Below are 22,524 nucleotides of genomic sequence, written 5' to 3' on the forward strand. Positions count from 1 at the left end.
GGTTGGGAAATCAGCGAAGGTGAGCTCAGGGAAAACTTTCCTAGTTTCGTCCTTATCTCTCGGCAAGTCTGGCGGGTGTTCTTATCTTATCTTTATATTCAAGTTTCAACAAGCCGACATGGAAGCGCTACTGTTCCTCTGTTTGCTGCTACCAGTTGTCTCAGACCCATTTTCATACTCCTGAAAGAAAATAGAAAAGGGTCATGCGTCTCCTCCCGCGCGAAGAGGCCAAAGTCCTCCTCCACCAGGTGAGCTTCCTTATCTGTGCCCGAGATAAGGAACAATGACACTAAAACTGTCTCAACTCAGGTTGGATTTATTGCGCAAAAGCGACTTGCAAGAGGTGTCAAGCTGAATAGGACAGAGGCTGTGGCCTTGATTGCTTCGGTTCTTCAAGAGCGAATACGAGATGGTCGGCATTCTGTCGCGGAATTGATGCAGCACGGGAAAAAGATACTTGGGCGAAGGCATGTGCTACCAGATGTTCCAGCGCTGTTACATGAAATTCAAGTTGAGGGTACTTTTCTCGATGGGTGCGCCTCCTTGCCTCCGCTCCGTCAATCCATTCTTAGTGCCGGCTCATTTTTGTTCTACCCTGTGACAGAGTTTTTTTGGTGACGGTGCACCAACCCATCTGTACTGAAGACGGCGATCTCGAAGCTGCACTCTATGGCTCTTTCCTCCCCATACCTCCACAAGACGATTTCCCAGTGGCTCCCGACTCGGATTACCTCCCGGAGAAGACCGCGGGGGCAATCATACCCAAACAAGAGGATATCGTTTTAAATCAGGGTCGAGAGAGAATCCGTCTTCGGATAACTAATACGGGCGATAGACCTATTCAAGTTGGCTCACACTACCACTTTATTGAAACCAATCGCGCTCTTTCATTTGATAGGCTGAAATCTTATGGAAAGAGGCTAGATATCGCTGCTGGAACTGCTGTACGATTCGAACCCGGAGACACCAAGGCTGTCACTCTCGTGTCTATTTCTGGAAATAAAGTCATTTCGGGTGGAAATAGTTTGGCTTCTGGACACATAGGAACGTTCCGAAGTGAAGTTCTTCTAGAGGACATCCTGCGAAGAGACTTTGCACATGTCGCCGAACCGGGTGCTCTCGAGGTGATGGAGGATACGAAGATTGGAAGGGAGACGTATATTTCGATGTACGGCCCGACTGTGGGTGATAGAGTAAGGCTAGGCGATACTGAGTTGTGGATTGAAGTCGAACATGACGAGGTGAGGTTTGTCCGCTAGTCGTGTAACATGTTATTAACGTATTTTAGACCGTGTATGGCGACGAAGTCAAATTTGGGGGAGGTAGGAGGTCTTCGACGTTTCCTGTGCAGTTCTCACTTGTATTACAGGCAAGGTCATCCGAGAGGGCATGGGTCAGGCTACAAATCGTTCATCGAACGAAACTCTTGACCTTGTAATCACCAACGCACTCATTGTAGACTGGTCGGGAATTTACAAGGTAAGCCTTTTAGTTTAAGGTCCTACAGTATGGATTGGTGAGCTCGATACAGGCAGATATTGGTGTTAAGAACGGTTTCATATGCGGCATCGGAAAGGCAGGAAATCCCGATGTGATGTCAAACATCCATCCCACTCTCGTCATTGGATCATCTACAGAAGTCATCGCCGGAGAAAAGCTCATTATCACGGCAGGTGGAATCGATACCCACATACACTTTATCTGTCCGCAATTGGTTGACGAAGCTCTGGCATCTGGTTTGACTACATTGATTGGAGGTGGAACTGGTCCTAGCGCTGGAACAAATGCGACGACGTGTACGCCAAGTCCTTTCTACATGCGACATATGTTAGCGGCTACAGACGGTTTGCCAATGAACTTTGGTTTTACGGGTAAAGGAAATGATGCTGGCCCGACGGCAATTGAGGAGATCGTACGTGCGGGTGCATTAGGTTTGAAGTTGCATGAGGATTGGGGTACAACGCCAGCCGCTATCAGGAATTGTTTGGACGTTGCAGATAAGTATGACGTTCAGGTATTCAGCTCTTTACTGGATTTCCATTGGGGCGTTATAATAACAAATGTCTTCTAGGTCACAATTCATACCGACACTCTCAACGAGAGTGGTTTTGTTGAGAGTGAGCGGTTCTTATTCCCTGACAGGAACAAACAAAGCTAATTATATCTAAGGTACCATCGAGGCCTTTGGCGGGCGAACAATCCATACTTACCACACCGAGGGCGCAGGCGGAGGCCACGCACCTGATATCATTGTGGTTTGTGGCCAAAACAACGTTTTGCCATCATCAACCAATCCCACTCGTCCGTATGCCAAGAATACGCTTGATGAACACCTCGACGTAAGTGGAGTTCATTCATATTATTTAGCTCGAAATGAAAATTTTACTAGATGCTTATGGTATGTCATCACCTCGATAAATCAATTCCGGAGGACCTCGATTTTGCGGAGTCGCGTATCAGGGCGGAGACAGTTGCTGCAGAAGATGTTTTGCACGATATCGGTGCGATTTCAATGATAAGCTCCGATTCTCAGGCTATGGGCCGTATTGGAGAGGTGATTAGTCGGACATGGAGGACTGCGAGTAAGATGAGGGAAGTCCGAGGACCTTTGACAGATCTCGGCGATGATGGTCGGAAAGATAATGCCAGAGTCAAACGTTATATTGCCAAGTATACTGTCAATCCGTATGTGTCCCTTTCAATTCATCTGACAAAGAGTGCTATACTCATTGGATGTCACCAAATCAAGTGCTATCGCCCATGGCATCAGTCACCTCGTCGGTCACGTCGCAGTAGGCACACTCGCAGATCTTGTTCTCTGGAAACCTGAAAACTTCGGCTCAAAACCGGAAATGATTCTCAAGGCTGGCGTAATAACATATTCCCAGGTCGGAGACGCGAATGCATCGATACCCTCTGTTCAACCATTTTACTCTAAACCCATGTGGGGAGCGAAACCAGGTTCGGCAGCACTTAATTCTGTGGCTTTCGTCTCGCAAGTTTCGATTACGTCGAGGGTGATTGAATCGTATGGATTGTCAAAGAAGATTGAAGCTGTCAGAGGGTGTAGGGATATTGGTAAGAAGGATATGAAGTGGAATGATACGACCCCTTCGATGAAGGTGGACCCGGAGAGTTATGAGGTCCGTGCTGATGGTGTACTAATGGATGTAAAGCCTGCAGAGAGGGTAGCTTTGGCGACACCGTATAATCTATTCTAGAAGCGTACGGTCTGTAATTTCTTTTTAGCTTTTCTGCGTGTTTCGTCAGTCATTATAGACGCGGTCAATTCTCAAACGGGAACAATAGGTAGGTGACCCCTTATGAATACTACTCACTGGCATGCCCGAGGAATGATTAATTGATGAACGGTTCATTATGATCAAACACAAACATGTGTATTGGGAACGGTAGCAAGAAGTTGCGAGTTAAACGCTAGTTGAGAGTGAATAGTATGATATGGCGATTATTTGTTACAAGTTCCCTGTGCCTTCCATATTGCGGGTGATCGTCGGACCCGGAATACCAAGGAATTGAAATAGACCTCGTATCTAGAGTGCTTATCATGACCACAGGGATTTCTGCCGGGAGTCACTGTTCAGTACATTCCTGCGGGTTATACGGGACATCTCCTCATGTCAAAGAATTTGTTCCATCTTCGACGAAAGGGTGTATGACTGCTTTTTGTGTCATTGCGGCGGTTAAGAAGAACATCGATCTTTCAATCAGGACTTAACTGGGTCATAAACGGGTAAAGTTTATTCACGAGGCCTTCCTCTCTGGTAAAGATTCACCGAGAAGTTTCTGTTGCCTCGAGGGTGGCCGCATGTTGCATCGAAAGTACATTATTGCAGGAAAGTTACCGGCGCAGAAACATGTGATAATACTTGCTCGAGTATAATATGAAATGCCCGAGTTTGCTGCAGCAGTTGAACCAGTTGGAAGCTGCTGTGTATAGGCAACAATTTACTGTTCCATGGTCAATCCTCCCCGAGACGCCCATTTGAAAATGAGAATCTATGAGGCCCTCCAGAATTTACAACTTACGGACGAGTGCTATGCCCTAACAGTACGTTCAAACTGAAAGATCCACTGGATATAGGACTTGAATTGTGAATGATTTGCAGGAAAATATCCGCGAAATTGCCAAAGAGTATTTTAATGTTGAAAAACAATGGTGTGAACAACCTCAGGAGCAGAAACAAGCCTGGAATAAGGTATACTTCAGTCTCCTTTCAGATCCTCAGCTGCGGGCATTGAAGCAAGAAACATCTAGCTGTGCCAGTTTTATCCAGAAATTGTACAATACAATCGAATTTTACAAGGGCCCATTTTCAGTTATATGCGGAGGTTGTGTTCAAGACAGAGAGATAATATGAAGAAGAAGGCACAGAAGAAGAACACAATTGAGGTAGGTATTGGGTGCAAGGCTTAACGTTTTCGTGTTTGGAATCGTTGAATGACGGAGCGAATTACGCAGGAGGCCGCGATCAATGGTTCCAAGGAGCACTCGGTACAAGTCGATGATGATGTCTACTACGCTGGAGAGAAAGTGACGGCTCAAATGGTGTTTTTCAGCGATTCCTCATCTACATTATTTCATTCCCGTACGAGCAGGCTGCATCATAGGTATGCTAGATAAACACCACCAAATAATCATCATTCCGACCTTTGACTTTGTCGACATCGAAAATGCCTCCAAGAGAGCTCTCTCGTCAACAACTATCATCTAAGCTCTCCTATCAGCATCAGGTTCCTGCATTCCTACAGAAGTTTCAGAACCGTCTCGCTGGTAAACCTGAAGTAGCATCAGATGAAGACGAACCCCAATATGAGGATGAAGAATTCGAGTATGTTGGTGGCGGACGACCACCAATTCCTAAACGTCCACCGATACCAAAGCGACCAGCATCTCAACCTGGGAGCGCCGATGAACGAGACGACGATGAGAGGGACGAAGAGGGCGACGAAAAGCCACAAATCGTTGTTTTAAGAGAAGGGAAGCATCTGAGCGCGAGAGATGTGGAAAATGTGAAGCGGAAAGGTATGCAAATTTATTGTTCAGCATTCACATGGCTAACATTGTATAGCGAAAGGGTTGCCGCCCCTCCCAGAAGTCAATGATAGCAGCGAAGCCAAAGAACACAACTCGGAAGTAGCTACCAAAAAATCAAAAGATGATACAAAGCCCTCTTCGTCAAAATCAAAAGGCCTCTCTTTCTCTTCCGGGAAACCCATAACAAAGACGTCCATTAAGCGCAAGGCAATTAGTCAACCTGATTCTGACTCGGAGGATGACCTCACTTCACAAATGGGCATCAAGAAATTGGGACCTATTGCTAAGGGCAAGGATGCTGGCAAGAATAAGGATAAGGTGAAAGTTAAGGCGAAGAAACCCAAAAAGGAAAGTAAAAAATTGCTTTCGTTCGGGGACGATGCATGACCAGCGAGGATTGATTTTCAAAAGGCAATACTCGTAGTGTAAGTCGTATCTGGCCTCTCCTTTGTTCCTTAGACATTCTTCTGATTCTTTCCATTAGACACCATGTCAAGTTACTGTGACGTCGCCTCCTTATTATGGGCCAGCACTCGCCGGCGTAACTGCCGTGTCAGTAGTAGTGGCAGACATTGCGGAACAGCTCCTCTAGCTGTTGGGTGCGCGCGACACCGAAAGGCGCCCGATCATCCAGTTCGCGATGTAGAAATGCAACACGGGTTCTCAACATAGATTCCCGAATGATAACGGATTATCCGACGTCTTCCTCGCTTTCTCGCATTTTTGGTATACGAGTCGTTGACCAGTACAACGGGTATCAGTTTGTCCGTCGTACAAACTGCCAAAGGATTCGGACGTACCATACATCATCCATAGACTTGGAACGCCGCAGATCCTTCCCTCCGAATTCAATTTCCATAATCGCTTGAGCTTCTTGTTCACATCTGGGCCACAAAGTTGACGAATTTCAGAAGACATCGGCGAGGCCTTATAGGAACGAATGTCAAGAAGTTTTTGCACTTATAGATCGGATAAGTTCTCCTTGCCCAATAGCAAAGATACTGATATCTGCAGGCAGCTCGGAACCATTTTCGAATTTTATACCGTCCTCGAGCGAGTGTGAATCCAGAATCACTGAATTTGTTTTTGGAAACACCTCTGAGCGCTGGTTGATTTCGAACTGATCCAAAAATAGACAGCTTGCAGTTCGATTCGAAAGAAAACGCGAAAGAAGAGAAAGACGCCTGAGAATTGTACGATCACATGCACGGTCGCCGCGGTGATCCACATGCGTCCAAAGTATCATCTCTTAACGAAGACTCCTGATCAGGATGTAAGAACTCGTTAGTAAAGCGAATTCCCATATGTTGTGTCTTCAATTTGGGATATATATACTCTCGGGTTCATATTGCATGGTAATCCATCTCTTCCTCTCCCAGGAGGTCTACCATGGTGCCGAAATCCCCTAACAAAAGAAAAGTTTACTTTGAACGCCAAATAAGAAGAACGTTAGCAGAGACAACACCAAGATTTACTGCGCAAGATCAATACATGGTAATCCCCGCGAAAAGCATCATCTCCAATGCTGATTTCCTCCCTAGAATCAGATAGGGGAATCGGTCAAGAAAATATTTCGAGTTAAGAAAACATGGACGGAACAGCCTCAAAGAGTACCAGAATTAATTGTCGAGGTACGCTTATTCTATGCGCCGTCTGGGACTTTTTTGATCAAAGGTAGCTACGGAGAGTGTATCCCAACATACTGAACGATTGGGCGATCGAGGAAGCATCGTTGGAATTTGCACACGCTTTCTTCAGCCTCCATCGGAGGTATTATCTTCGGAGGCAACTCAGGCAAGCTTCCAGATCTGAGGGTGTAGATCGCTCAGCTGTAAATCTTTGTTGTCTTCATTTTCCTTTGCCTTGATGAAGTAATTTGATAATAGGTCACCGCCAACGTAGATGTTCCAGTTGCGGCAGGCACGAGATCACGCCGGCGACAAGCCCAAGAGCCAATTGAGGAGCAAAACTCTCCAGAAAACCCAATCGATGTTGATAACTTCCCTCCGGTACTAAAACGACCTCCGAACCTGTACCAGAATCCAACTCGTCCAGCGCGTCCGGCGGACACTGCAGATCCCCAAACAAGCACTCGAGTCGGCAGTAACGAGCGGATCAAACGTGGAACCGATTCGGAAGTCAAATTGTTCCTTGAGAACTGCAAGCCATCGATGGTTCACCATTTTGACTCGTTCATACGAGCAGGAGTAAAAAATGGAGAATACTTGAAAGCAGTTGGTCGCCTTTGTACCTCGAACACAGATGTACTGTCATCGATCTTGGGACCTAACTCAAGTGTCATCGATTCTATCCTCCTTCAGGCACATCTCTTAACATGGAGTAAAGAGGTTATTCGGTACGGCGGGAGGAGCGCGCAAAACTGAGTACGGCATTGGCAAGTTTTATCTTTTAGGGTTGAATTTTCTTTATCTTGTTTTCTAACGGTGAGTCTGCAATTGCGAACGGAGAATGGATTAAAAATTGATAATGTCATTAAAGGTTCCATAAATGTAAAAGTAGTACCAGTCTTCATCAATGCTGCATAAAAACTTTGTTAATGTTCGAAAAACCTCCCCTTCCTTGATCGTGTACCTTGCCCGACATCTTTACGGCCATTCCCTCTGATTGACGAATTCTCGGATGCAGTTGAAGAGATTCCGTGTTCCTGATGTGTGATCGAGGTAGAGGAGATTCTCGAGGCAGAACGTCCATCGACTTTTAAATTGCTTGGCCCAGTACCCGGAGGAGTATTCATACCCGAAGCTGAAGCCGAGTTCTCTTGATCTGACTTCTTTTTATTTCTCCTAAACCATGAACTTCCTCTTCGCCACCTAAGTGCTCCATTCCCAGACCGTTCGTCACCTTCGGGATTGAGCCTCAGCGCCTCCTCGCCTCGTATCCTCAGAAATTCCTCCAACATCGCGGCGTTACGGGTATTCGGTTTGTAAATTGCGACAGATATATCTCCAATGACTGGTATCATTCCCATACCAGTACTTATCACGTTATGCACTTCCATGCTACGCAAAAGTGACGGCGGGATATCTGCTTTCTTGGCTTTTTTAATTACAAGGACGTGGTTGAGAGTCAGATTGGCAACATCGCCAACGACGGGAATGATTCCGATGACAAAAGTCCAGCCGAACGTCAATCCGCAAATTCGAATGCCTTCATCTTGGCGATGAGCGCGCTTTCGAACGGATCGGAGGATGGCGGCATCCCGTTTCGATAAGCCCGGAGGAAGAGCACGCTATACAGTCATTAATAGTGAGCACGAGTGCGCGAAAGCAATTTGCATGAACCATATCACGAACCTTCCTCTGCTTGTGTTTTCCTTTCTCATCAGAATAGGTTTCGTAATAAGGATCGGGTGGCGCAAATCGTTTGGCAAAATGTTTACTGGCTGCCTTTCCGACATAAGTAGCCATTCGAAGGGAATGAGTAGTGGGAAGAAGAGGAAATGGGGCTTGAGGGGTTTACGCTTACCTGTTACTTAAAACTTACAATGTAAACAAACGGCTTGTGGCAGTGCGGAGAGCGGAGAGTCCGCAGCAACGTCATGGCACAGCCCCTGAAACGCAATGTCGGCGTAATGCTTCGGAGCGATATTGCATCGCCTTATAATCGAGGACCGGTGTGATCTTACCAGGAATTGCTAGTGTCGGTGCTGCTGCGCTGCCATTGATAACTGGCATGGATCGGCTGGCTAAGTTACCAGCAACAAAACTCACATCCTACCGTGAAGCTACGCAAAATTAGATTCAGCACTGCACGCGTCGGAGTCGCCTTAATCCGAATTCAGATCCCGTCAGAAAAGGTCAGAAACAGCAGAAAGACGAGATCACCTGTGAAGTATAAAGAAGGATAGCCTTAATAGTTAATACATCAGAATTCTTTATTTTTAGCTTGAACATTAGACGGAGACATTTGCCTACAAACACGCGCATCATACTATATGGCAGTCCAGCCATTTGCGAACTACATACAAATTGTATCTCACTTCGCATTGAAATAATCCTTGAAATGTTTGATCAAGATTTTGATATCCATCTCCGTTGGCCCCAAATCATTGAACACCGTCGAGGTCCCTATTTCCCTGAGAAGTTGATCGATTTTTTCAGGCGGCCATCCTGCTATCACCGAGAGGTATTGTCGGTTCAAAATTCCATAATCCATGAATTGGTTGAGTAAGTGCCGCATATCGGGGAAACAACTTTTCAGGAAAGCCTCGACTTCGTTTATGCGATACTTGGGTAAAGTAGTAGGATTGAGTGACGGTGGAGATACCCATGGTATAGAGCCCCGCTTCTCAGGTCGGAGAGACTGAGGCATGGCAAGCCTCTGCTGGGTATCCTTTTTCACGGTGGTAAAAAGCCTGAGCAACGGGTTAATCTTAGGTCCTTTTTCTTTATTGGACGTGCGCGCGGATGGGCCAGGGGGATCCTTTCCATGATGTCAGGTGCAGGATAATTTCCCCTTTTGCGGGTTTAACTTACCTGAACCTGTCGAGTTGGGGGAGTCACCGATGTATTCTCGACAGCGGTGGTAGGAGTAGAGGGGTGACGCGATCTGGCTCGGGAGTGAGCGCAATGACGGACAAATTGGAGCTTCCTGTTCGCAGAACGTTGCAAATGATATCTTCGGTGGTTGAAGATGAAATAGTCTCTAGCGAACTGTTGAATAGCACAATCATTTTTCGAATGTCCGGTAAATAAATTGGAGTTTGACGCGCAAATCTAGAATGTATTGATCAATGAGTTGTTTACGGTTCGAGAAAGCGGAGACGGAAGTAGAAAGCTGGACTTACGCGGCTATGGAGTAACGACTTAAGGCTAATATTTTGCTCCTCGTATGTCTGGTTAGGATCAAACTGCTTATCGACGAACCCTTTCACTAAACGCTATGCCGACACAACAACGGCATAAGATTACTGAGTCGTAATGTCCAAGTCGGTGATACGGTCGGATATTCTTACCTTGATCATGCTGCGGATATTTTCCGGTATGGGGTTCAACACAGGATCTACCTGCGAAAGATACTGTCTATACGGTGAGAAATTATGGAAGCCATGGGTTTTCGATCGACATGACCTTGTCTCTGTTAGACACTTAAAATCAACATATCAGTCTCAGACTCAGAGTAAATGAGAATAGGGAGACTTGCTTGCACGATATCAACTAGATGAGACGTAGTCTGATGTAGTACGTGTTGAATTAATGCTCCGTGTGAACGAAGTCGTGTTAATTCCTCCGGTGGATTTGAAAGTCTGAACTGGTATATATACTTCGGCAAAAGTGGCCGAGAAAACTGTATAGGATATCAAAATGGAGAGTGATTGAGAGTGAAGTGTAAATAGAAACATTGGCCTAAAAAGAGTGTGTGGTTCCCATCATTTGCTCTCACCCCTGCGGCCTGGCGTCGAAGTCATTGCAACACTCAAGGTAACATTGAAGATACATTGCACCATTACGACCTGTTATGACGAAAGCGGGGAAGCCATAAGCTTGTCCATTGGGGAAAGCGTGAGACCTAAGACTGAAATCTATTTATTCCGTGAGTATACGTCCAAGCCAAGAATCGAAAGACACCAATCAAAGAAAGAAAATATCAAAAGCCATTGGCTTAGTTAGCAAGGAACAGGTAGGAAAACATATACCGAGGCCATCGAGTACGTACCTGTGAGACTTCAAAGCGCTTCAACATTGGCTGGGCTATTTTCATCACGAATACCGGCTCACAAGTCACCTAGCCTTAGTTCGCTTGGGGCAATCAGGGGAATCTTCTTGCGGCGCTCATTGCACGGGCCATACGCCTGCTCACAATTCGAGCATGGAATATATGGCGCGCCGTGCGCCGTGCGCTGGGGACAGAAGGTATAAAGGAAGCATAAAATGAGAGGCCAACTTAGCATCCAACTCCCTGGACCACTGGTCACGTGCGCGGAGGTATGATATTCAAGTTCAGGCGGCAAGCTGGATCTTTGGCTTCCTCTGCGGCGATAGGTATTCCTTTTTTCCTGATTTATGCCGTGCGGAGTAGTAACTTATGCGCGCAGTGATTGAAGTCCACTGGTGGTCCTAGGGAAGATATTAAGCGGGAGCAGGAAGTGTACGACACCGAGAACGAAAGGCCGTTTCTACCTGAACTCGTAAGTGATAAGGCTTCGCGTGCCTAGTTATATTGCAATACACAAGACAGCGATACATCAGACTGCAGCATTAATATTCATTCTATACACCCAACCATATATATATAGTATATACATAAGCGCAGGAAAAAGAAAAAGGAAACAATGTTTCTTTTCAATTCGTCAATTACCATCGGAAAAATCAACCTGGGGATAAGATTCCGTAAACAGAGGCAAGATGAAAAAAAGAAAGAATAAGAAAGAATAAAAGCAGCACTGATATTCGGTGACCTTGATTCTTTCCTTCCACGAAAAAGCGATTCGCCAGATCTACTGTCCAACATCCGTCCTAGACCTCTTCCTCGACCCATCCTGTCCTTGATGCCCACCACCGCCTTGAACCATAAACGCGGGATTAAAATGACCTGGCGTCCCCGCCCCACCACCCCCTCTACCCATTTGCCCTCCACCTGCATGAGAGAGAACAAGGAAAATAGTTGTCAGACCATTTTGCAGAGAGTCGAACCGATATCAAGTTGCGTTCGGAGTTCATTACATGGCAAGCACCATCGCCGTTTTCGAGAGAGAGCGGGATAGAAAACAACAAAATTTGCAATAATTTCGCGAGACACGATAGCATGACATGTGCAAGATTTTGTGTTTGTAACAGAAACACATAAATGCAAGCGTGCAGGGAGGTGATGGAGCGACAGCGATATATAAGAAACAGACAGTAAGTCAGGGACCGGCACAAACATGCACAACAAAGAGAAAAGAGGGATAAAAATACAAGAGGAAGCGAACTGGAAAGGCAACACAGCGGTGATGGTACGCCACGAGCGGCCGGAAGGGTAAAAGAGGAAAACGAGATAGTAACCACGGGGGCCAAACAGAAGATAAAAAAAAAGCGACAACGAAAAAGAAAATTAGAAATTCGTACCCATACTATTCATCATCCCTCCTCTTCCTCTTTGACCAGACATTCCACGTCCGCCACCAAATCCTCCACCACCACGACCGACAAATCCTCCGCCACCCCCTCCGCCATTCATACCCATACCCTGCATACCCATCCCAGGCATACCCATACCCATCATATTAGGCACACCCATGTTCATACCCATGTTAGCCATTGGATTACCCATCATACCGCCTCTCATCATACCCATACCACTCATACCACCTCCGCCGCCTCCACCTCCACCACGGTAACCACCACTGGATCCACCACGACCCATACTGCCGCCACCACCAACAGTTTGTTGCACCTGGCCGCGAGTTTCTCGTGGAGGAGGTTCTATTTAAGGACACCTTAGCTCCGAACCGGTGAGAGGTAAGTGGAAGAGATGTTTACCTTTCGGGAGCGTGCGGAACGGATTGCCTTGAGCTGCACTCGTCAAAGTTGCCGTTGCTCGTCTATTTTGAAATTCACTGCAAGGCGTATAGCCATCATCAATCATTGCACCACGCATAAATGGGGATGATTGCATTACTCACTTGCTATCGAACCAATTCTTGAATGCTAAAGCAGCATTATGATCGTGACACTCAACATATGCGATTCTATAAGAGAAGCCGGACGCGCATAAATACAACAAGTCGTAAGAGACATGAAATACAGCTGTGAATATGAACCGCACCCTTTACTCTTTCCATTGACCTTGTGTTCTGAGAATGTGATATCCTTGTGATCAATCGTTATACCGATAGTCAAGGCCACTTGACGCAAATCCTCATCCGTTGTCCACTATCAGTTCAAGAAACATTACAACATTTCAGCATACATCTTATCAAGGAGCCAACAAACGAACACGAACCCATTGTAGATCCCCGACATACAACGCGTCATGACTTTGTCCAGCGACGTTTCCAATGGGCTGCATACCAACCACATTGTTCCCACCATATGCACTTTGACTTCCACCAGAAGAGGAAGCGCTCTGGAAAGAACGCGATGCAGGAGGTTGATTCGGATGTTGCTGCTGCATTTCCGAGTCATCAGCCTCGCGCGGTCGTTTATCACCTGTAGCAGGTTCAACCTGAGAAGTGACTGTCGAAACTTTCTCTTCCTCTATGGGAAGATCCTCAAAAGATTCAAGTTCCTAAAAGTGCAGGACACAACGTTAACGAGATGAATCACGACATGATTATCAGAGAGCAGTTCACGCACCTCATCCTGGTGCTGTTCGCCCGCCTGAAAGGCCTCTTCCTCGCCGTAGATATCAAAATCGCCTTCTACTGGACTTGTCATACTGAACAACGTTGGAGGGGCTTGGCGGGTGGACTGAGAGCAATGCACTTATAACGAGCCAAATTTCTAGGGGGGAGAGGCAGGCAGTTCAGACACTTCGGGTTTTTTTCAAGAAGAGAGGATGAGAATATTTTTGCTCTGCAAGTAAAGAAACACAAACACGTATTTGAGTAATCGACGACAATGAGAGGTGGACGAGGGAGACACAAAAAGGGATGCAAAGAGAGGACAGGCAATACGCATGGTGTTATAGAGAGATCCCAATTTTCCCATCATACAGGCACATCCGTTTGGAAAAACCACAAAAGTCTGGATCGGCAAATTTCAGCGCAGAAGAGGAAAAAGGGATCTTACAGGTGCAAAGTATGGTACAGAGAGCGTTACAGGAGGTTCAGTGGACACAGATAATAGGGGACGGAGAAACAGAAACGATACGAGCAAGATGGGAGCAGCGGAGGTGGTGGTCGCTAAGAAAGAAAGAGATGACGATAGCTCAACGCAGTATTTGTATGGTCCAGTATTTGTCCTTATTTGCGCTCATATACACACAACGAACATACTAGCATATTACAGTTACAACGGCCGTCCTCTCACGACAAGGTCGGCGTAGTAGTAAGATTAACAGGCGTGTTTAGAATAGTCTGGACAATCGACTCCTGATGGGCAAGCCACACTCCAAAACTCGGCGATTTGAGCCACCTACGGTGTTAGAAACATCAGCCATGCCTTGTACTTCAAACGCCAAGACGTACCTTTCATAAAACTGCACCCGTTTGGCAGTCGATTTGAAAGGTAAAGTGCAGCCATTCTTCTTGAGCGAAACGAAAAAACTCGTGTGACTAAACGGTTTAAGGCGGAGACAATCCTTCGAGGATCGAGCTTCGGCCACCTCGTGGGGTGAGGGTATCAAGGTATTAAGGTATCTTGCAAGCGGAGCAATTAGATCGGCAGTGCGAGAGCAAAAATGACGACGAAGGGCGAACGACGCGCGAAGCTCTGTATTCGGTGGTTTGTCAAAGCAATTGAACGAAAGAACCATGCACTCACTTTGCCGATCGTTCCCTCGAATAGCTGATTCTAGTTCTTTCAGCAACGTATGGTCTTTGGATATATATCGTCTGTGGGTTTTGGTCTTCCATCCAGGTGCTGGTCCGGCTGAGTTCCCGTTAGGGCCCGCAAGAGGTGAGGCCGAGGGCCGCACATTAGGCGATCTAAGTGGTTCTCAATGACTTTTCGCAAAAAATCCACAATCGTTATTATACATACCCTCCTTTTCGACTCCCTAAACTGAGGACGTGTGGCCAATGAGAACATGACTTTTCAAAGAAAGGATTTGTGACTCCAAGTATCAATCCTGCCTTCGGAGGTAACCTGTTCACCAACGTCGCATGGTCATTATCCTGGAGCGTAAAATACGGGCGTATGTCGCCAGCAAGGGGGACCTGAATAAGGAAGGAGGATTGAGATGGATTGGATGGTTCTGAAGAAGATACCACAACTCACGGGCCGTAATAAATCTCTTAACCACCATACCGCCTGACTTGTCTGTGCAGCCGATTGTCCAAAAATAAGCAACGGTTCAGAAAGTACAAGACATTCCCATATCGACCATAGATTGGGCAAACACGACTCAAATAAAAGCAATGGGGGCGGGAAAAATGGCGCAGAGGAGGCTAAAACCTGATACTCTGATCAGCAAAGGCATGACTGAAACTATAAATGACCCACATGTAGTTTGGGGTCATACTTTTCATTGAACGAAGACGTCTCTGTCAATTGAAATTGATCAATCGTGTGTGGTATCTCCACATTGATGACCATCCCAAGGAAGCCTAGTTCTAGAGTTTCTCCCGGTTTAGGATCGGACCTGCTCTTCTCATCATTGGCCCGACGCAACAAAACCCGGAAGTAGAGTCGTACCATGTAGCGATGTTATGACATGCTGCTTCCAGCATCGGTGATCCATGCTCGAGGAACAGAGGTCCAAAAATGTGTACTAGGGAAGTAAAAAACGCTGGGTATTGGTGTTGAGTAAGGATGACAACGGAGCGCTAGATGAAAGTCAACGACGTGACAGCCACGAAGAGGAAATGGATAGATACCTGTAAGTAACCTCGTTTCGAAGCCTTGTCTCGCTTCTGCGTAAAATGAGAAAATCCATAAATATATCCGTCAACCGTAGCTGGTCGTTTAGTATCATAGGCTGAAGATAATTGTTCGCGTAAACAAAAAGAATGACATTGTGATCCTTGATCAAATTGCGGAGAATCAGGGAATGCTGAAAAAGCACTGAACAGAGGTCAGCTTAAGGTTCAACGTCCAAGGGTGATTGGCACACATGTTGTTTGACTCGGAAGGCAAAAAGAACAGTGGTGGTACAATAGCATCCACCACAGGCCCATGGTCAAGGTCGAATTCGACTAGAGAGCGGTCAGATTTGTCGACAAGAGAGGAACAAGGGAGGCTCGCCTATTGCAACACCCATAATCCATCTCCTCAATTTCTTGACCACGTCCGGATCAAGAGAGATGTTATCCACATCCACCACCTTCTTTCTTTGCTTCACCTCAACCTGATCTACTCTCGGTAAAGAAACCGACCTCGGAAGACCTGGATGAGTCTGTTTCAACCGTTCGGCGACCGAAAACGAAGTCGTGGTCATTAGAGACGGAGATGAAGGTGATGACACTCTGTTAAGAAGCTGTCGCCCTTCAAGTCCAGGATTCCTCGGTTGAGGAGGTGGGCTGTCGTTGAAATTCTCGCTCAAGCTCAGTGAACTTGGACTTGACACAGCTAGACTAGTTTGCGAGCCCGGGGGATCGAGATAGACTGAAGGATACAGAAAATCGGAGATGTCAGCCTCCAACGGTTCTGCGAGAGTTAGTTCTGGTTCCGAAGCCATGAAGACGATGGCGGTGAGAGTGACATACAATGATTTATGTAAATTACCAGGCTGCATCAAGACTTGCCATTTACAGGTTTTCTGGTGCACATGGTATATCTCGGCTTTCGAATTAAAACTGTATCCTGTGCAGTGTATGTTGTCGGCCCTGCCAATCGTAGAAATCACTCATCGACATAACCATCATTATATAAGTACTACGACAAAACTTCCCGCACTTGACATTCGAATTAATCAGTACGAGCCGAAATACTTTAGTCACACCCCTAACACTGTTATTTCATCTCTGCACATCAACATGCGGCGATTTATTATCTAATCCTGACACTCTCTTCCTTGAGTCCATGCCCATGGGTAGCAGTGAGTTTCTGGCGAGCATCCCCACTCGTTTTCCACTAAGAACCTGTTGACTTGACCGCTTTAGAAAAACCGGTAAGTGCAACTGAAATAAGCTCAATTTCCGACATTTGGTCTTGATTTGGAACAGAATTCCTCTTATCTCAATAAAAGTGACCTCGCCGCAGCCCTCGGTTTACAAGAAGACTGCCAACTTTTCTTGAATCTGCGAGTACGATCCCCTAACATCGGTTCGTTTGGGAGATCGATATTTATGTCCTCCCTCTGCAGGATAGGGTTAGAGAAATCTCTCATCAGATCTTCAATCCTCATGAATCGTATGACCGCCAAGAAAATGAAAAGATTGCAGAATTCTCGGCCAAGGTTCGTCTGCTACCGATATTGACTCAGTTTTGTATACTAATGTGAAATAGATGGGTCAAGAGTTCCCTGACGTCCTTCAGGACCCAACATTACCGTCGGCGGTGCGGAGACAAAGAATGAAAGCCATTCTCATTTATTGCGGACAATGTTTTAAAGCCTATCGATTCGCTCAACGGGCGAAAGAAAAGAAGGTCAGTACCCATCCCAATCAACTCTTTTGTCATGACCTAACGTTTGTTTTTCATTAGACAACTAATCCTTCTTTGTCCACACCTCCCTCGGCCAAAGGTGTGAAAAAGGCAAGTGTACGGGCAGCCACGTATCGACTCGTATCTTCTCCTGACCCACCAGGGTCGAGACGAAAGTCAAGGACACCAGGTCCTTCGACTTCGACCCACATTCGACGTGCCGCGGCCCCCAACGCGTCTGGAAGTGGAACTAGTGACGAAAGAGCTGCCTTGAGAGCTCCTCCACCAGTACCATCAACGTCCTCGTCAGATGCGCTTGCCCATTCTCCATATTCCACTTTGATCGATCGCTATAACGCCAGAAAGCCTGAAGCATGCATCAATGATGTTGCCGAGTTTCTCGGGACTTGTAATCCTGATTTGCGGTATCTCCTTCCATCCTTCATGGCTTATGGCTGTCGCAACGTAGAATATTTGATCAATATTTCGTGTCAGCAAGAGAGGGAGATCGAAATGCTCTTGAAAAAGATGATGAAACGTTACCCGCCGCCTGGAGGAATCGAGGAGATGGATTTTGTGGTTGTGGTAAAGCATTTCAAGGAGTATTTTTTCGGTCAGTCCAAGTAATCATTCGGATGATGCCATTTCTCGTTGAGCATCTTGTAATTTTGGAAAATCTTTACTGGGTGATGGGAAGGCCAACATAGATGAATGTTTGTATCGTAGTAGGGAGCGTGCTCTCCAACATCTTCGCCCGCTATCTTGATCAATTATAATGCGGAACCTTTGATATGATTCCTCGCTCGAATGTACAAGATCGACTTGAACATTGAACAAGTATTTGATGTCTTTTCTTTAATCGAAAGAGCTAAAAGAAGAAGGTAAGAAAGAGCCTGGGTCATTCAAACCTTCATAAACCCGGTATACCTTTTTTTTGTATTGAGTTTTATTACGCGCCGCACGATCACAGTCTGCGCTGCACTATAACCAGTCAAAAGACAAGAATTACAGACGGGGTGGGACCCCGAGCTTCCCATTGTCATCCATCCTGGAGGTTGGAGAGACCTTGAACTTTGCATGCTGGGGGACATGACGCGAGTGCACAAGGGTGGCCTGGCCGACGCCCGTTATACTTGATTCAGTCATGGTGCCAGTCCCCAGACATCGTCGTGTTGTCGCCCGGGCAAGTAGAGGAAGGCGCTAGCGGGCTCTTGAGTCTCACAGCAAGGTTAGGCTTAGATATTCGGTGACTGTAAAATGAGCATGCGTAATTTCACAGCCCGAGGGGTCAGATATTAGATGCGAGTATTGAAGCTTCTGAAGGGCAGATAACTTACGAATGTACCCCGGTTATTCAAGTACTTCATAGGCACTCCATGTGGGAGGACCTCTCCCTTACTTTCACCATCAAGGGTGCAACCTCTTAAAGGGTGTTACGAATTTGCGGCCTCATTAACCGCAGCCTTGAAATCAATAGACAAGTACTAGAATCATCCAATTTGCGGCGTGCTCGGCAGGAGGTCGGTTGAAGAGTGTTAAGCGCAAAGTACTGACTTCATGGAAGAGTTCGCCAACCATACTTCTAGGCAGCCCTGATACCACCAAAGTTTTCGAAGAGTTGATCCTCGGCGGATATACCTCCTACGAACCAACTTCTAAGAAGTCCTGTGGTAATTTTTGAGTAATTCTTTGCAACAGGTGGTTGGGTACCACGGCCCTTACGGGACTAATTGCGTCATGACTAATTGGCCCTCATATCAAACGTGTTCATGTTGACCGCATCTAAATTTAGTTGTTACTTTCGCTACAGATGACGGAATGAGAGGGAAAGGTACCGATATTGACGCCGAGAACAATGACACGGACTTTTGGAACCATTGGTCAGGATGCGGATGGCCAGTTAAGCATACAGATGGACTTCGGCAAACTTGAACAATTTGTAAACGATGACAAATACATACCAGTCACGAACCGCAGCACAAATGAAAGGGAGAGCTTTATCACCTATACAATTGGCAAAGAGGATATAATAGTGGGATTGATGCTTTCATCGACCGATAGAATTCGATTAATTTGGCCTTTAGATGCACGGTCTAAGCCTACGCTAGGGTTTGACACTTTGAAGAAGCATCAGACGTGCTAAACATACCTGGATAAAAGGCTGTACCGTCCGAAGAAACTTGAAATAGGCCTGATCGGTTTACGCCGTTGGGTCAGAATTTTGTGATCGATCAAGGCAAGAAAAAGCCAAGAAGAAGCTTAGAAAAAAGCCCTGGGATCAGGGTGGATCAGCAAAATCCCTGATCTAACTATATTAGGTAAACGGCAGTTTCCCGAGATTATCGTGACCGGTTCTGACAGAGAAAGTTCGAGTACATGCTTCTGCGGTGGTGGACTTTCTTCCCGGCCTAGCCAGTAGATCAGAGATGGACCGACGGAGGTGGAATAGGCTCGATCATTGGAAGTCGTTCCAGTGCTTCAGGAGTCAGGACCGGGATAATGTCAATAGGACAGGTCCATTTGCACGGATAGAAAAAGGATAACAAGTGCATGCGGGGATGTGAGATTCTGTTGCGTCCTTTCTTTTATTCGCCCAAGTCACCATAACTAGCTGAAGTGCTAGCTAAGAGAAGAAATGGGCACACGCCGCATGCAGACCAAGATAGTAGACTATGCCGTAAAAGGCATGCGTGACTCGGTTAACCCATCGGAGTCACAGGCCCAGGTTCCGTTTAACGGAGCAGAGAAACAGGTATTTCGACGGGTGCGTCGGTATTTGAATATGTATTTAGCATAGACCTGGGGCAAGGGTCGGTGCATTCTTATGCAAACTTGTCTGCGGCAAGTGCTTTCCTTTTTCTTTCCTCCTCCATGCATTGACCATTGTTGCATCGCCCCTACCACCTATTATAAAGTGCAGTCGCCGTCCCACCCTGTAGTGCCGCAGCTTCGGGTATAAGCACCCACTTGGCACACTTCTCGACTTTTTTTTACTCTTCCGAGCTTGCCTAACGACGTGGTCTCGACGCATAACATCGGTGTATCACAAGGCCATTTGAATCGCATAGAAAAGTGTCTGGCATCAACCGGCGCAGCATAAATCAACCTCGGGCCCCTTCGGTTTGGAAAGTCTTGCGCACGTAGTCCCGTATCCTTCCGGTCCTCATCGAGGTGAGGTCTAGAATCTAGATGTGTTGTAGTAGAGTAATAAGCTGACTTCTCTCGTTTTCCATGTGCACTTCTTTAGCATTCTCGTTAGCAGTCTGGTCCTCTACGTGGCCATAGCGTATATCCTGATTGAACCATCGACAAGGACATGAAGAGTTCAACAAGGCGCACCATCCCTCCACCAATCGACCTCAGTATTCCTGGGAGCAACCCCTTGGGAACCCAGTCACGGACCGTATTGGATAAGTCATCCATGGGAGGCCCTCAGCCTTATACATATGACACCGAATATGTCCTCGATTCAAAGGAGGCAATGTTGTCTGTACCAACTACCGCGGAAATGCCGCTGACAGCGGCGACACTATGGTCGCCTCCATCACTTTCGGAAGCTATGCTGCCACAAAGCAATCCTCCCATACAAATGACTGCAATATCTGATGGCTCGTTAACATCGGAACAGTATGAATCAACCCTCGTACCGAACCGGAGGCGAAGAAGTCGAAGTGAGGTATGTATGAGTGTTCGTTGGCTAGACTTGCAACCAATTGATGATGTACAACAACAGTGTGGTCATCGACCGCTGTGTTATCCGTCGGCGTTATCAAATGAAGCTAGTCCAAGCTCAGAATTATCGAAACCATCGCGTTCGCGATTATCTTCTGCACCCTATTTCAGTCCCGCGTCATTCGTGCCACAACGATCTGCATCTTCCGTTTCCCGCTCGAAACACGAGCTCAAGGCTTCTTCATCAACGGACGCTTTAGCGATGATGGGAAAACGGAACAAACTGTGGGCATCAATTGCGCATCTTACATCAAATGCAAGTGCAGTGCTTGATTTAGACGGTAGTAGTAATAAAACTCCAACAAAGTAAGCCTTGAGTTTCATCCTTTACTCTTCCACGTTGACACTTCTGAAATCAAAGGGAAAAGACACGAAGGCCTGGCACGTCGCCTGTTACTGTCTCCTCGGACACGCCCTCCATCGGCTCGGAGGGCTCGGATAGTGGTAGAACAGCTGGTGTTGATATGTGGAAGCATGGAAAAAATTCGCGACCAAGTACTGCTTCCTCGGCTACGTCGGGCTCCAGTAGGTCGCCGCTCAGGTTATCCAAGTTTGAGTGGCCGAAACAATGGAGAAAACGGTTAAGTCTCCTCCTGTCATCATCGCCAGTCTCACCCGCTTCACTTCATTCTTCAACACCATCTACATCCTCCACATATTCGTCGTCCTCACTCAATCTACCACCAACCCCGTTGACGCCTGCAAGTGGTGACCAATGTTTACATCCATTAGAATCACTTGAAGAAGGTCATAGCCAGGACTTGCTTCAAATTCCAAATAAGCGTAATCGGTCAGCGCCTAATTTGAAATTGCCACCGCTCAGTAAAGAGGACCTTGGGAAAGTCAATGCGTACTTTGCACCCCCGCCACCAGTTCATGCTGTCGAAGCTTTCAACGGTTTTTCTCGACATCGAGCCACATCAAGCGACCCGAAGATGATGAAATCGATGTTACCCCTTCCATCCAAACTACCGAAATTCCCTTCCAGCCTCAAACCACCCCCGGTGGTGATTCAACCCAGTGTCCACCTGGAAAGTGATACAGACAACGCTTCTACAGTGCTTCCACTTTCGCCGGTTAGTAGTACGAGTTGGAATGATATGGAGGATGATTCGGGAGTGATCTACTTGACGGTTGTTGAGGATGATTGGAATGATGAAAGTGGAGAGGCGGGTTTGAGACTTGTTGAGGTACCAAGATAATTGTCAGTCATCCTAGCCATTTCGATTAATCATTACCCTAATTTATGTCTTAATTTATCTTATCGATTTTCCTAGTATCGTAATATCACCACTGCCCGCGGCGGATTTCGCACCAACTGTCTTGACGACAATCATCTGTTCGACCGCATTTCTATCACCTTCGTATTCACCACAACTCTTCGCATTTTTTCAAGTTCGTTTTCCGCCATTGTGTCTGGTACGCTGGCGAAATTGCAATTCAATGTATCATAAATTACAAGGAGTCAAATTTTGATGGAATGTTTCTTCGAATTTCATATATTACACCTCGCTGTTCTAGGCTTCTAGCACCTAACTTGTGTTCTCG

General features: G+C 46.5%; 9 protein-coding genes across 9 annotated transcripts; 4 read left to right on the plus strand and 5 right to left on the minus strand.

The window, feature by feature from the left end:
* Nucleotides 1-144: 144 nt before the first annotated feature.
* Nucleotides 145-3,379, plus strand: AGABI2DRAFT_183828 (urease). Its single transcript, XM_006458963.1, has 10 exons — nt 145-248; nt 310-533; nt 605-1,241; nt 1,289-1,322; nt 1,370-1,479; nt 1,532-2,014; nt 2,072-2,117; nt 2,170-2,339; nt 2,390-2,685; nt 2,750-3,379. The coding sequence occupies exons 1-10, from the start codon at nt 204-206 to the stop codon at nt 3,219-3,221; spliced, it is 2,517 nt and encodes an 838-aa protein (XP_006459026.1). The 5' UTR covers nt 145-203; the 3' UTR covers nt 3,222-3,379.
* Nucleotides 3,380-4,661: 1,282 nt separating this feature from the next.
* AGABI2DRAFT_191107 (hypothetical protein) lies at nt 4,662-5,789 on the plus strand. The gene is made up of 3 exons (XM_006458964.1): nt 4,662-5,044; nt 5,091-5,481; nt 5,541-5,789. Exons 1-2 carry the CDS (start codon nt 4,693-4,695, stop codon nt 5,441-5,443), a joined length of 705 nt encoding a protein of 234 aa, XP_006459027.1. The 5' UTR covers nt 4,662-4,692; the 3' UTR covers nt 5,444-5,481; nt 5,541-5,789.
* A 960-nt stretch (nt 5,790-6,749) lies between these two features.
* AGABI2DRAFT_134571 (hypothetical protein) lies at nt 6,750-7,616 on the minus strand. The gene is made up of 2 exons (XM_006458965.1): nt 7,556-7,616; nt 6,750-7,500 (listed from the first exon to the last, which is right to left on the minus strand). The coding sequence occupies exon 2, from the start codon at nt 7,237-7,239 to the stop codon at nt 7,069-7,071; it is 171 nt and encodes a 56-aa protein (XP_006459028.1). The 5' UTR covers nt 7,240-7,500; nt 7,556-7,616; the 3' UTR covers nt 6,750-7,068.
* Nucleotides 7,611-8,506, minus strand: AGABI2DRAFT_200955 (hypothetical protein; the record flags this gene model as incomplete). Its single annotated transcript, XM_006458966.1, has 2 exons — nt 8,371-8,506; nt 7,611-8,306 (listed from the first exon to the last, which is right to left on the minus strand). Exons 1-2 carry the CDS (start codon nt 8,482-8,484, stop codon nt 7,611-7,613), a joined length of 810 nt encoding a protein of 269 aa, XP_006459029.1. The 5' UTR covers nt 8,485-8,506.
* A 465-nt stretch (nt 8,507-8,971) lies between these two features.
* Nucleotides 8,972-9,245, minus strand: AGABI2DRAFT_191110 (hypothetical protein). Its single transcript, XM_006458967.1, has one exon. It carries the CDS (start codon nt 9,230-9,232, stop codon nt 9,053-9,055), a length of 180 nt encoding a protein of 59 aa, XP_006459030.1. The 5' UTR covers nt 9,233-9,245; the 3' UTR covers nt 8,972-9,052.
* A 2,020-nt stretch (nt 9,246-11,265) lies between these two features.
* Nucleotides 11,266-13,908, minus strand: AGABI2DRAFT_191111 (hypothetical protein). The gene is made up of 7 exons (XM_006458968.1): nt 13,789-13,908; nt 13,354-13,572; nt 13,001-13,285; nt 12,824-12,930; nt 12,681-12,746; nt 12,538-12,614; nt 11,266-12,480 (listed from the first exon to the last, which is right to left on the minus strand). Exons 2-7 carry the CDS (start codon nt 13,432-13,434, stop codon nt 12,110-12,112), a joined length of 987 nt encoding a protein of 328 aa, XP_006459031.1. The 5' UTR covers nt 13,435-13,572; nt 13,789-13,908; the 3' UTR covers nt 11,266-12,109.
* Nucleotides 13,909-13,943: 35 nt separating this feature from the next.
* On the minus strand, nt 13,944-16,252 carry AGABI2DRAFT_200957 (hypothetical protein). Its single transcript, XM_006458969.1, has 10 exons — nt 15,880-16,252; nt 15,773-15,854; nt 15,537-15,723; nt 15,355-15,485; nt 15,163-15,301; nt 14,938-15,114; nt 14,701-14,882; nt 14,482-14,645; nt 14,187-14,430; nt 13,944-14,133 (listed from the first exon to the last, which is right to left on the minus strand). Exons 1-10 carry the CDS (start codon nt 16,094-16,096, stop codon nt 14,025-14,027), a joined length of 1,632 nt encoding a protein of 543 aa, XP_006459032.1. The 5' UTR covers nt 16,097-16,252; the 3' UTR covers nt 13,944-14,024.
* Nucleotides 16,253-16,680: 428 nt separating this feature from the next.
* AGABI2DRAFT_177131 (hypothetical protein) lies at nt 16,681-18,033 on the plus strand (the record flags this gene model as incomplete). The annotated part of the gene is made up of 6 exons (XM_006458970.1): nt 16,681-16,696; nt 16,761-16,768; nt 16,824-16,904; nt 16,964-17,056; nt 17,107-17,247; nt 17,305-18,033. 6 exons carry the CDS (start codon nt 16,681-16,683, stop codon nt 17,869-17,871), a joined length of 906 nt encoding a protein of 301 aa, XP_006459033.1. The 3' UTR covers nt 17,872-18,033.
* Nucleotides 18,034-20,560: 2,527 nt separating this feature from the next.
* Nucleotides 20,561-22,178, plus strand: AGABI2DRAFT_141680 (hypothetical protein; the record flags this gene model as incomplete). Its single annotated transcript, XM_006458971.1, has 3 exons — nt 20,561-20,920; nt 20,978-21,282; nt 21,338-22,178. The coding sequence occupies 3 exons, from the start codon at nt 20,561-20,563 to the stop codon at nt 22,176-22,178; spliced, it is 1,506 nt and encodes a 501-aa protein (XP_006459034.1).
* Between the last annotated feature and the right edge of the window lie 346 nt (nt 22,179-22,524).

Source organism: Agaricus bisporus, assembly GCF_000300575.1.
Source record: "Agaricus bisporus var. bisporus H97 unplaced genomic scaffold AGABI2scaffold_3, whole genome shotgun sequence".
Taxonomy (NCBI): Eukaryota; Fungi; Basidiomycota; class Agaricomycetes; order Agaricales; family Agaricaceae; genus Agaricus; species Agaricus bisporus.